General features: G+C 36.8%; 1 protein-coding gene across 7 annotated transcripts in view; it reads right to left on the reverse strand.

The window, feature by feature from the left end:
- The window catches only part of LOC121382319 (nucleoprotein TPR-like), a 95,008-nt gene that overhangs the window by 44,114 nt on the left and 35,811 nt on the right, over positions 1 to 15,083 (reverse strand). For all 7 annotated transcript variants that reach the window (XR_005959155.1, XM_041511942.1, XM_041511919.1 and 4 more), the window contains exons 15-17: positions 7,507 to 7,592; positions 5,957 to 6,020; positions 58 to 192 (exon numbers count right to left, since the gene is read on the reverse strand). Coding sequence is in view for 6 of the 7 variants with exons in the window: in XM_041511942.1 (XP_041367876.1) it covers positions 58 to 192; positions 5,957 to 6,020; positions 7,507 to 7,592 (285 nt within the window). In the remaining variant the exon portion in view is untranslated. The remainder of the gene's footprint in view (positions 1 to 57; positions 193 to 5,956; positions 6,021 to 7,506; positions 7,593 to 15,083) is intronic.

A 15,083-nucleotide genomic window follows, 5' to 3' on the forward strand; every position in this document is an offset into this window, starting at 1 on the left:
ATATCTCTCAGCTGTTTGTTCTGATAGATTTAATAATTTAATAAACTATCTGTTCACCTGTTCTACAACTTCAAGTTTCTCTGACATGATGTTATTGATATCTCTCAGCTGTTTGTTGGCATCTCGCAGTTCGTCAATCTTCTGTGCTACGTCATCTAAGTTCGGCTGTTTGTAAATCAAGTCACTGTCGATCTGCAACATTTACATTATATACTCTGAGCATTATCCCCATGAAGCTATCCTGGGATATCTAGAGATTTTCCTGAGATTTTCTAGGAAGCTTTCAATACCAGGGCTCAAGCTTATAAAATTTAGAATATAGACTCAAATCTTTAATGACATCACACTCATACAATTTGTTTGGTGTTGCCATGGCATTTAATTAGAGTTTCAGACTCAGTCTTGAGTCTAGACGGTAAACGTTTTGTAAGTACCAGGGCCCTGTTCCACGAAGCAATCTTAGCCCTAAGATCAACTTAAGTGCATAGGGTAGCTATGCACTTAAGGTAATCTTAGGGCTAACATCGCTTAAGGTCAGGAAATGCCTTAGGGCTGAAATACAAAATTAGAAATATAAAAATTAATATCCAAAAGCCTGGAATTTTTAGGATATAAATTATTTTTTTTTTTTTTTTTTCATGCCTGTTCAAAGGTTCAAGATACCTAGGTGACTTGCAGAGCCTCATTCCATGAAGCGATCTTAGACCGTAACTTCACAGCTGACATATGCACTTAGGTGATCTTAGCGCTAAGATCACTTTGTGGAATGGGGCCCAGGATTGTAGGCCCTTGGTCATATAGAATTATAATAAATACCTCACACCTTGATGAACCAGTTGTGAAGACTGTGGCGTACCTAGGGTATGGCAGGTATGGCACATGCCCTGGGCGCCGCGTGAAGGGGGGAGGGGGTGTCATGCCACTGAGCAGTTTCTATTAAAGTCAGACGTTATCTAAAAGATGGGTGTTGGATTTCAGTGCTTGCCAGAGGTGCTATTTTTCGAAGATACGCCACTGTGTGGAGCACTTACTGAGATGGAAAAAAAGTAAAGTTTGTTTTATTTAGAGCACATTGATTTTTTTTATCTTATCATCGGCTATTGGACATCAAATATATGGTCATTCTGACACTTTTTTTAGAGGAAACCCACTGTCGCCACATAGGCTACTCTTTTATGACAGGCATCAAGGGATCTTTTATTTGCGCTTCCAACAGGCAGGATAGCACAAACCATGGCCTTTGTTGAACCAGTTATGGATCACTGATCGGTGCAACTGGTTTACACCTACCCATTGAGGCTTGCGGAGCACTCACTTAGGGTTTGGAGTCGGTATCTGGATTAAAAATCCCATGCCTCGACTGGGATCTGAACCCAGTACCTACCAGCCTGTAGACCGATGGCCTAACCACGACGCCACCGAGGTAATCGATCCTACAACTAATTGCACCTCAGGCAACCACTGAGTTACATCCTACTCTATTATAGATTTAAAGAAACTGAAAATATATATTTTAAAAATACATGTGTATGGTAATACACCCAAATTTTAACTCAGATAGGGTTGTGGTTAACTCACTGACATAAATTAGAATCTAATAATTTTCCATAAAATTGATGGAAAAAAAAAAAAAAAAAAATCTTTTTATGAATATTTGACCTGACCTCTGACATACGTTACTTTCCACTTCATCCCATGGACTGGCCTGAACATGCAGCCAAACAAATGACTAAAATCCTCCATTGTGTTATGGTCACATGACAGTTTTTTTCTTCTTTTCATGTAGTGCCATGGGGCTAGGCCATGGGACTAGGTGGGATTTTTTTTTTTTTTTTTTTTTATTATTTTTTTTTTTAAACGATACCACTAGAGCACACTGATTTATTAATCATCGGCTATTGGATGTCAAACATTTGGTAATTCTGACATAGTCTTAAGGAGGAAACCCGCTACAAAGGATCTTTTATATGCATCATCCCACAGACAGGATAGATCGGTCCCAAACCGAGTGCTTTACCACTGGGCTACATCACGCCCCCCAGATGGGAAATGCCAAAGGTGAGGTCAGGTTATATAATATGAAAACAAAGATTATTTATAAAAGTTCAGCTAGACATGAAGAAAATAGTACTGGATCCATTTATGAAAATGAATATTCATAGCCTACTTAGGATATTGGTAATGTGAAACAAATAAATATTCATAGCCTACTTAGGATATTGGTAATGTAACACAAATGAATATTCATAGCCTACTTAGGATATTGGTAATATGACACAAATGAATATTCGTAGCCTACTTAGGATATTGGTAATGTGAAACAAATGAATATTCATAGCCTACTTAGGATACTGGTAATGTGAAAAAAATTAATATTCATACCCTACTTAGGATATTCGTAATGTGAAACAAGTATACATCTCCAAATTTAATTATACCTTTATGAGTACAAGTAGAAAAAAGAAAGAAATGTTTTATTTAATGACGCACTCAACACATTTTATTTATGGCTATATGGCATCAGACATATGGTTAAGGATCACACAGATATTGAGAGATGAATCCTGCTGTTGCCACTTCATGGGCTACACTTTTTCTATTAGCAGCAAGGGATCTTTTATATGCACCATCCCACAGACATACCACATAGTACATACCACAGCTTTTGATACACCAGTCGTGGAGCACTGGCTGGAACGAGAAATAGCCCAATGGACCCACCGACGGGAATCGATCCCATGCTGATCGTGCATCGAGCGAACGTCTTACCACTGGGCTACGTCCCGCCCCTGAGTACAAGTAGATACAGTGTATATCACAAGAACGTAATTGTATATGAGCAATTATTATAAAGTAAAGTTTGTTTTATGTAACGACGCCACTAGAGCACATTGATTTTTTATCTTATCATCGGCTATTGGACATCAAACATATGGTCTATCTGACACTGTTTTTAGAGGAAACCCGCTGTCACCACATAGGCTACTCTTTTATGATAGGCAGGATAGCACAAACCATGGCCTTTGTTGAACCAGTTATGGATCACTGGTCGGTGCAAGTGGTTTATACCTACCCATTGAGCCTTGCGGAACACTCACTCAGGGTTTGGAGTCGGTATCTGGATTAAAAATCCCATGCCTCGACTGGGATCTGAACCCAGTACCTACCAGCCTGTAGACCAGAGCAATTATTACTGACATACTATAAAAGTGTTTTAGAAAGCAACAAAAAAATGAATACACAAAGTATATCCACACCAACATGTTACAGTTTGTATATGGATGGTATATATGCATGTTAGTAAACACAACTTGGCACAAATTACACCCATATTAATTTGAATTTATATTAAAAATCAATTAAAGGCATATTGTAACAGACCACTGACCTATTTAATGGTGTAACACAAAGTATTACCTGAACAAAAATAATTTGATTTGTCCCTAAATGTACTTTATTCAACCATCTTCATAACCACCATACTCCATTTATTAATGACATTTTGTAAAAATAATTTAATTATGGCAATGGTCCATAATTCAAAAACTAAAATTGCTGAGAAGGTTAACATGGATTTCACTCCATCATGGTTCAGTTAAGGTGATGCAATAGCTAGATTTGGTTTCCAACAATTCATGTAAAAAAAAATTATTATCCATTTTTAGAGAAATAAGTTCCTTAAATCTGTGACAGTATGCCTTTAAATCTTTTCAATTCAATATAATTTGATCAAATGATATGATTTAAACAAGGCTCATGTTTGTCCATCGTATGCCAGTAAGACGATTACTGCATGTTCTACACTCTGTTACTGTTAAACTCTCAAAGCTGATCTGAAAGTAATTAATATTACAATTCCAAATTATTCACCTAAACTACTACTGAGGTATTAAATTTTCAACAGTGAATTAAGAAAGTGTTTCACGAGCGTAGGAAGGTGCCAAAAAGTGTGTGTGAGGCCCACAATTTTATATTTACACACTTTTACACTATTAAAAAGCAAATAAAAAGCAAAATATTTGAAAAGTAGCCGGGCACATGCCCCCCCCCCCCCCCCCCCCCCCCACTTTCTATGCCAGTGTGTTTTATTCTACTTCCATTTTTGATGGTTATTATTAACATCAATTCCCAATCATGCTTAGTGACTTTTCCTTAATTGTAACTATTCCCCAAAAAATAATTTGGAGTCATTTTAATATCCTCTAGAGAAATTGCGTACATAACTCTCCAAACAGTAAATAATAATCATTAAGTAGTGCCATGGGGCAGGCAGAGTTTTTAATCAATAAAAGACAAGAAAGCCACATGGGTGCAAGGAAATACAACCACTGAGGAAGTTAATAAAATCATTATTAATGGCATTCTTAATTACACCAAACTTAAAATGTAGACACTGCATGCCACAAATACAAAGGTGTATGGTTATTGACTATTATTGACTATTAGTTTATTAGTATGTTCATCACCAAACAATTCGGACAGTTAATGTGGGTATATATTTCACAACAACTGCAGACCTCCAGTTTCTCCGACATAATGTCATTGACCTCTTTAAACTGTCTGTTAGCGTCGCGCAGTTCCTCGATTTGTGAGTGTAAGTCATTGTAACTACTTTGTACGAACATCAATTCCCCTTCAACCTTAAAAACAATCAGTCACCATACTGGTAGATAGACAGTGGTTTCACATTGATTTCTCAAACTTAAAAACAATCAGTCACCATACTGGTAGATAGACAGTGGTTTCACATTGATTTTTCAAACTTAAAAACAATCAGTCATCATACTGGTAGATAGACAGTGATTTCACATTGATTTCTCAAACTTAAAAATTATTAATTACAATATGTGTATATATATATATATATATATATATATATATATATATATATATATATATATATATATATATATATATATATATACACAGTGGACTCTGTCCAAACTGGCATCTGTCTAAACCGGCATTCTGTGTAAACCGGCAGAGTTTTAAAGACCCGTCCAGTTATCGTTAATTTATTAGAAATAAAACTCTGTCTACACCGGATACTGTCTATTCCGGACTTCAGATGCAAATTCAAGAACAAAAGAACAGTTTATGTAGTAATTAATTGTTAAAACAATATTACCATATAATTACATTATATACAATGATTTCAAACAAATTAAAACTGATAGTTTGCCAATATGCACACTAGCTGTAATTTTTAACTTTCAAAACCTATAAAAGTTATTATATGATACATTATTAATGTTATTTATTCAATTCATTAAGTTCTACAAATCATATCTGAATTATGACTTTCACATACAGAGTAAGAATATAATTAATTTTTTTAATTGTTAAAATTCAGGAACCAAAAGTAAAAGATTCTTTTGCTCAACAGCACCATTAGAGTACATGGACTGATTTATTAATGATCGCCTATTTATCGTACTGTGTGTCTGAAAACATTTGGTAATTCTGACATAGTCTTAGAGCAAAAGAAAGAAATATTTTATTTAATGACGCACTCAACACATTTTATTTACAGTTATATGGCGTCAGACGTTATATGGTGTTAAGGACCACACAGATATTGAGACAGGAAACCCGCTGTTGCCACTTCATGGGCTACTCTTTTCGATTAGCAGCATGGGATCTTTTATATGCACCATCCCACAGACAGGATAACACATACCTGTACACGGCCTTTGATATACCAGTCATGGTGCACTGGGTGGAATAAGAAATAGCCCAATGGGCCCATCGATGTGGATCAATCCCAGACCGACCGCACATCGAGCGAGTGCTTTACCACTGGGCTACCTCCCGCCCCTAGTCTTAGAGCAAACAGGACAGCACATACCACAATATTTGATATACCTGTTGTGGTGAATTGGTGGGCATGGGAAAAACATTTATTTCTAGATCATTACTAATGATAATGAAACGTAAACAGTTAGTTATTTCTCACCAGCATCTCCTCCTTCTGTCTGATAAGATTGTCTCGGACCTCCTCCAGTTCCTGAATACGGTCTCTGTTTTGACGAAAGATTGAAAAATAAAATTGACAAAAAATAAAACCCAGGTAAGTACACCCTAATACGGATTTATATATAATGTTCGATATTAGACTTAAAGGGACATTCCTGAGTTTGCTGCATTGTAATACGTTTCCGACTAATAAAATATTTCTATGATTAAACTTACATATTAAATATATTTTCTTGTTTAGAATATCAGTGTCTGTATATTCAATGTGTTTCTGGTCATCTTAACACATCTGGTCGTTTTAATATTTGTAAGAAGCCCAAACTGGAGTTTGTCTTCAAATAATTCGTATGTATGAAAAAACAATATTTTAGGAAATAAAATTAAATCTAACCTAGTACAAATATTAGAACGATCAGAAACACGTTTAATATACAGCAAATAATATTTTATGCAGAAAAATATATTTGATATGTATTTATAATTGTTAAAAAGTCTGTTAGTCGATAACACATAAAAATTGCAGCAAACTCAGGAATGTCCTTTTAAAAATTAAAAAAAAACCTGTTATTAATTTCCACCGGTACAATTTGTTGCCATGAATGAATGAATGAATGAATGAATGAATGAATGAATGAATGAATGAATGAATGAATGAATGCAGGGCTAGCTCTGGCAGTCACCATATTTGCCATTTGCAAATTTTGAAAATAACTGGTGAATTTTATTTTGAGTTGTCGAAATAATTTTACTACATTTTATTATAAAATAACTGGTTTTCTGGCATTTTTTAAGTTTAATAAATAATTTGTCGAAACTTTGTGTTCACCCAGAGCTAGCCCTGGAATGAATGAATGAATGAATGAATGAATGAATGAAATGAATGAATGAATGAATGAATGAATGAATGAATGAATGAATGAATGAATGAATGAATGAATGATAGAATGGTCTAACAACACACCAGCATGAAAAATACATCGGCTACTGGCTGTCAAACAAAGATATAAATGCATAAATGAAGTAATAATTAACATCAATATATAAATTCAAAACATTTGTTACCATAGCAAGGATATGAAAAAATATGAAATCTGATGTACCACAGATTTTTGTCTAAACAAGATTGACATACACAGACATAATGTAATCAGATCATGCTGGATTATATAGATGTCACAGAGTACCGACTCTTGTATTGGTGTCAAATATTAATTATGTCATGCAAATTCTTCATCTTTATCAATTTGGACACAAACAACTTAAGAGTAGAAGCAGAAACTTCCATTTTTGTAACCTCAAATGATTATTTTAAATGGTTTGCTTTGGTTTTGTCTGGAGGTTTTATTTGTTGTTGTTGTTTTTTCTTTGGGTTTTTAACTTTTCTATCCCTTAATGTACACTGTCAGACAATTTTCTTTCAATGTTAATTTTCAAAACTATTAAGAACTAACATTCTGAAATATTGAAATATTTTTTTTACAGTGTAAGACAAGATGATTATTTGTAATTTAAAGTTTTCATGACCAATACCTGAGAAGTTCATTTTCACTGCGGAGCTGGTCCACTTTACCACCAAGGTGTTCCACATCATGGAGTTTGTTCAGGCTACTCTCCATCTACAAAACACAATGAGAAAACAACTGCCACTAAAACACTTACTGTCTGAAGGTGATTGATTTACTTCTTAATAATGTAGAGATAAACTGACTGATGGATGGATGGATGGACGAATGGATGTATGGATGGGTAATTCAGTTGGGTTTTGGGTGGATAGGTGGTTTTTGGAAGGAAGGATAGATGGGTGGGTGAATGGATAGATAGATAGATAGATGGATGGATGGAGATGGATGGATGGATGGATAGATGGATGGATGGAAGGATGGGTGGGTGGGTGGGTATTTGGATGGATGGGTGGATGGAAGGATGGGTGGGTGGGTGGGTATTTGGATGGATGGGTGGATGGATGGAAGGATGGGTGGGTGAGTGGGTATTTGGATGGATCGGTGGAAGGATGGGTGGGTGGGTATTTGGATGGATGGGTGGATGGAAGGATGGGTGGGTGGGTGGTTATTTAGACGGATGGGTGGATGGATAGATGGGTGGTTTTTGGACGGATGAATGGATGGATGGGTTTGTGGGTGGTTGGGTTTTGGATGGATGGATGGATGGATGGATGGGTGGGTGGATAGATGGGTGGATGGGTAGATGATGGATGGATAAGTGGTTGGGTGGGGTTCATTTGGATGGATGGATGGGATGCATGGATGGATGGATGGGTAGAGTGTGGGATGGATGGATGGATGGATGGATGGATGGATGGATGGATGGATGGATGGATGGATGGATGAATGGATGGATGAATGGATGAATGGATGGATGGATGGATGGATGGATGGATGGATGGGCGAGTGGTTTGGTGAGTCGGATTTGGACGGATGGATGGGATCCATGGATGGATGGATGGGATCCATGGATGGATGGATGGAGTGTGGGGTGATTGAACTAGATGAAAGATGGGAGAATAAATGAATGGATGGATGTATAGATGGATATTGGGGCAAACTGACTGATAAAAACCATTCAGGGAACATTTTGTTTTCAAAATCTTGATTAGCGATATTTCTAGTCAATTGAAAATTGATTATCAACTACTGTTTAATGTCTTAAAATTGTGTAGCGATCTCTGAAATCTGTGTAGAGAAATGCAGTGTGATACTGAAAAAAACTGTTCCATGCCATTTGAATCAAAGATGAATGGATAGATTAAAAATGTTGATATATAATTAAGTAGTTGCAAATTTAGGCATTTAGAGTACATGAACTATAATAAAATAGAACACAAAATAATAAAACATCATAACATCATACATACACACATATATTTGATATAAAAACATATTCATGAAATATCATAAAGAAGCAAATGTTAGTAAGTGAAAATCCAATACACATATACAAACAACACCATATTTTAATTTAATATCTTTTTTATCTAGCCAGCATAACATAGTTCACCACTTGAGATGTTCAATAAGCTGACATATATTCCAGTCATATTTTATCCTCAACCCCACACGAACACCGTGGGAGAACGCAAACAGCCGTCTAAATCTCTTGACATATTCAAGTTCTGTTCCTAGACCTGTGATAAGTTACAGCCTTACAATAATACCTGAAAATATCTTAAGCTTCTCCTGAGAGGAAGAGTTATGGTGGTCAGAGCATAAATCAATACACAGCTGACTGAAGCAATCTGAACTAGATGACTATTAGAATCAAGTACACTGTACAGCCATGTCATTATACACTGTAGATATTGGAATTCAAAGCAAGGGCAAGAATATGAAACATTCAAAAGCAAAGTACAGTGTACTTATACATTAAGATGTATGAACATGTCGTGATTAACTGAAGAATGTATCAGGGGTGGGAATTGGTGAACTGTAAAAAAAAAAGGAAATCTAGAGGGGTCCCAGAAATTCTTGAAATCCTAAGTTAAAATCTGTGCCATCTTGACAAATTTTGGAGGAAAGGACGATTAAAATGCGAGGAAACGCAATGTTCCATGAGAGGAAAACCACGGATCCAAGGAGAATTCCTTAGTTTGTTTATATGGTAAAAATCCTTCAGATATTTGAAGTGATAAAAAATGTGAAAATTCCATATAGACACAGATGGTTGAGAAATGACCATATTAAAGTTAAGTTTAAAGTTTGTAATTCTAGAACACACTAACATCAGCTATTGGATGTCAAACATTTGATATTTCTCACAGATTGTCTTAGTACATTTTTCCATTGGCAGCAAGGAGTGGGATGTAGCCCAGTGGTAAGGCGCTCACTCGATGCGCGGTCAGTGTGGGATCAATCCCCGTCGGTGAGCTCATTGGGCTATTTCTTGTTCCAGCCAGTGCACCACAATTAGTAGTCCATGAAGTGGCGACAGCGGGTTTTCTCCCTCAATATCTGTGTGTTCCTTGACCATATGTCCAACGCCATATAACCGTAAATAAAATGTGTTGAGTGTGTCGTTAAATAAAACATTTACTTCCTTCATTGGCAGCAAAGGGATCTTTTATTTGCACTTTAACACTGACAGGATAGAAGATATTATCATGGCCTTTGAAATACCAGCTGTGGGACACTGGTTAAGACTGGGCAAAAAATATTTTTAAAAACCAATCAGAGAAGGGAATTCAATCCTACAATCAAAGCACCTTAGGCGACTGCTCAAAAAATGACCATGATGATTTAAACATTAGTTTGTTTTGTTTAATGACATCACTAGAGCACACTGATTTATGCATCATTAACTACTGGATGTGTAATGTTTGGTTATTTTGACATACAGTCTCGGAGAGGAAACCCACTACATTTTTCCCATTAGTAGCAAAGGGATCTTTTATATGCAACATCCCATAGACAGGATAGCACTGGCTGGAACGAGAAGTAGCTGAATGGTGATTTAAACATAAACCTTAACTATACACAGATTTACATCTTGCTAAATTGAGGAGTGGGACATAGCTCATTGGTACAATGCTCGATTGCTGAGCGGTAGGTCTGGGATCGATCCCTGTTGGTGGGCCCATTGGGCTATTTCTCATTCCAGCCAGTGCACCACGACTGGTATATCAAAGGCCATGGTATGTGCTATTCTGTCTGTGGGATGGTGTATATAAATGATCCCTTGCTGCTAATTGAAAAGAGTAGCCCATTAAGTGGGGACAGCGGGTTTCCTCTCGATATTTGTGTGGTCCTTAACCATATGACTGACGCCATATAACCGTAAATAAAATGTGTTGAGTGTGTCGTTAAACAAAACATTTCCTTTCTTGCTAAATTAAAACATTATACAGTACAGTAAATATCATAATATTGATAATATAAAACTCAGAGCTAAAAAAACCCACAGAGCTAATGTAATCGCATGCTGGAATCATTAGTCTAAGAATTACCCCCAAAAGTAAAATTCAAAGCAAGAACCATAAGTACAATAATTTGTTGTTAAACATTTATTTATTCTTCATGAATAAAAGATACTATTAGACAAAAAATGCCAAATTGTTTTGAAAAGGGTAATAAACACCTTTAAGAGAAAACAAACATATTGCAGTTGAAAAAGAACAACCTAAATCAATGAAAAATACAAAGGTATGTGATAAGAAACAATAACAAAACTATATGATAACAAGTTGTTTATCAAACAGATGCAGTGATCTGTTGATCGACTGGTTTGGCCTTTTTGTTTAGATTCACTTATTACATGTCACAAAAAATAGCACAGCTGCAGAAACTACCATTAAGCTGACAGGATATTAAGCCTATTATCGAAAGTCCTCCGAGGTGTTTCATTCCTGGATTTGGCATTAACACTTTAACCATAGAAAAATTAACAAGGGAGATAACTCTTAAACTTGAAAACCAAAAATATGCAATTGTGTTATTCTGTGTTTAATTTACGAATAGTCTAACAGTGGACTCTATTTATGAGGGAATAATAAAATGAACAGGTATGCACAGTATTCCATATTCAGTTTTTATTTTAAAAATCAGAGTTACGAAATGGGACTTGATGATCAACTGCTAAGCCAAAAAATTGTAGGTATATTGGTATGTTTGTATGTACGTACGTACGTACGACCATCTCATTTTCTATTTAACTAAGGCTGAGCTTGAGATTCTGTTATATACTTTAATTCTATAATGTTCTAAAATAAATCTCTGAGGTCCTAATTTTCCACACACTGTCCCAAACCCTCCACTCAACCCGTGCTGTCTTATTTCTAGCAGAACTGGCTTCAGTGGCGTCGTGGTTAGGCCATCAATCAGTCTACAGGCTGGTAGGTACTAGGTTCGGATCCCAGTCGAGGCATGGTATTTTTAATCCAGATACCGACTCAAAACCCTGAGTGATTGAGTGCTCCGCAAGGCTCAATGGGTAGGTGTAAACCACTTGCACCGACCAGTGATCCATAACTGGTTCAACAAAGGCCATGGTTTGTGCTATCCTGCCTGTAGGAAGCACAAATAAAAGATCCCTTGCTGTTAATCGGAAGAGTAGCCCATGCAGTGGCGACAGCGGGTTTCCTCTCAAAATCTGTGTGGTCCATAACCATATGTCTGACGCCATATAACCGTAAATAAAATGTGTTGAGTGCGTTGTTAAATAAAAAAAAAATTATTTCTTTTTTTCTTTGTTTGATGATACCATAATACAGGGAACATTTTGTTCAGTATTACATCATGATTCTCTATGCAAGATTCAGAGAGTAGCACAAATAAAAGATCCCTTGCTGCCTGTCATAAAAGAGTAGCCTATGTGGCAACAGCGGGTTTCCTCTAAAAAAACAGTGTCAGAATGACCATTTGTTTGACGTCCAATAGCCGATGATACGGTAAAAATCAATGTGCTCTAGTGGCGTCGTTAAATAAAACAAACTTTACTTTACTTTTATTTCTAGCAGGCCATATTTTACTTTTGTTAACTTTTGTGACTGTTATTTAAGGTTTTTTTAAAAATATTATAAGGATGTAGACATGCCAAATAAGACAAAGGGTTAACACAACCTGTCAATTTGGCAAGCTGCCATTCCAAAAGAAACACCATCTGATGCCTGGTTTGATAAATATATATATGATGGCAGTGACAAATTATCATCATTAGACTCTTTACAGAGCATGTGTCATAACCTCATTAACAAGATTGATGACGCTACTCAATACAATTCCACTGGCTTTTGCTGTAAATGAAACAAATCAATAATCCAATCATTATTCACACCAGAAGGTAATAGCAGAGGTAAAAACATGTTTACATCTGGTGTTATTTGGTGTATTATAATAATGTGTTATATAACAATACGCCTATGGTGACAGTTTTGTAAATGAATCCACAGTTGAAACACAGCTGTTGATCAGCACATTGCTGGCTTAATTAATTAATAGTTTCTGATGATCCATTTGTGTGCCGAAAGATACAAAAGAGCTCTGAAGTTCTTATTAGTACCGTAAAACTCATCTAAACCAGGGCTATGCATGAAAAGAAAGAAAGAAAGAAATGTTTTATTTAACGACGCACTCAACACATTTTATTTACGGTTATATGGCATCAGACATATGGTTACGGACCACACATATTTTGAGAGGAAACCTGCTGTCGCCACTGCATGGGCTACTCTTCCGATTAGCAGCAAGGAATCTTTTATTTGCGCTTCCCACAGGCAGGATAGCACAACACCATGGTCTTTGTTGAACCAGTTATGGATCACTGGTCGGTGCAAGTGGTTTACACCTACCCATTGAGCCTTGCGGAGCACTCACTCAGGATTTGGAGTCGGTATCTGGATTAAAAATCCCATGCCTTGACTGGGATCCGAACCCAGTACCTACCAGCCTGTAGACCGATGGCCTACCACGACGCCACCGAGGCCAGTTCATCTATTGGATGTCAAACATTTGATAATTCAGATATTATATAGTCTTAAAGAGGAAACCTGGTACATTTTTCCATTGGTAGCAAGGGATATTTTATATGCATCATCCCACATAGCATATAAGCATATACCATGGTCTTTGATATACCAGTCATGATGCACTGGTTAGAATGGGAAATAGCCCAATAGGTCCAAGTAAAAAACATGATTTTAAGGGATATCCAATTCAGAGAGGTTCTGTTCAGTAATCATATTTAAAAAGGGTCCAAAAAAATATGTCTGGCATTGAGTGAATTAAGTTGACAGATGGTCCTGTTTTGAGTGAGTTGCAGTTTATAGAGGTCCAGTTTTGAGAGAGTTGCAGTTTATAGAGGTCCAGTTTTGAGGCAATTGCAGTTTACAGATGGTCCTGGTTTTGAGGCAATTGCAGTTTACAGATGGTCCAGTTTTGAGGGAATTGCGGTTTACAGATGGTCCAGTTTTGAGGGAATTGCGGTTTACAGATGGTCTGGTTTTGAGGGAATTACAGTTTACAGAGGGTCCGGTTTTGAGGGAATTACAGTTTACAGATGGTCCGGTTTTGAGGGAATTGCGGTTTACAGATGGTCCAGTTTTGAGGGAATTGCGGTTTACAGATGGTCCGGTTTTGAGGCAATTACAGTTTACAGAGGGTCCGGTTTTGAGGGAATTACAGTTTACAGATGGTCCAGTTTTGAGGGAATTGCGGTTTACAGATGGTCCAGTTTTGAGGGAATTGCGGTTTACAGATGGTCCAGTTTTGAGGGAATTGCGGTTTACAGAGGGTCTGGTTTTGAGGGAATTGCAGTTTACAGGGTTGGCGCATTGCAGTTTACAGAGGGTCTGGTTTTGAGGGAATTGCGGTTTACAGATGGTCCGGTTTTGAGGGAATTACAGTTTACAGAGGGTCCAGTTTTGAGGGAATTACAGTTTACAGATGGTCCGGTTTTGAGGGAATTGCGGTTTACAGATGGTCCAGTTTTGAGGGAATTACAGTTTACAGAGGGTCTGGTTTTGAAGAATTGCAGTTTACAGAGGGTCTGGTTTTGAAGGAATTGCAGTTTACAGATTGCGCAGTTTACAGAGGGTCCAGTTTTGAGGGAATTGCAGTTTACAGATGGTCCGGTTTTGAGGGAATTACAGTTTACAGAGGGTCCGGTTTTGAGGGAATTACAGTTAACAGATGGTCCGGTTTTGAGGGAATTGCGGTTTACAGATGGTCCAGTTTTGAGGGAATTACAGTTTACAGAGGGTCTGGTTTTGAAGAATTGCAGTTTACAGAGGGTCTGGTTTTGAAGGAATTGCAGTTTACAGATTGCGCAGTTTACAGAGGGTCCGGTTTTGAGGGGTTTCATGGTATAAACGTTTGATCCATTGGTGTTTCTATACAAACTGTAAGACAACATTTTGTTTCTTCTTTTGCTTGAGGATGATCAGATTATGGATTTATATAACTTACTGTGCACTCTAAAAGTTACATAAGCACACTGTTTGACTGTACTTTCCCTCCTTAGCTAACAGAGAATTTCACATGAAATCAATCAAGAGTTTTCATAATCACTTTCAATTTTGATGAAAGTTGGTGTACACGTTTACATTCAATATGACCTCTGATCTGACTTTACCAAAATTATGTTATCAATGATTTTTGCTG

Source organism: Gigantopelta aegis, chromosome 2 (genome assembly GCF_016097555.1).
Source record: "Gigantopelta aegis isolate Gae_Host chromosome 2, Gae_host_genome, whole genome shotgun sequence".
NCBI lineage: Eukaryota > Metazoa > Mollusca > Gastropoda > Neomphalida > Peltospiridae > Gigantopelta > Gigantopelta aegis.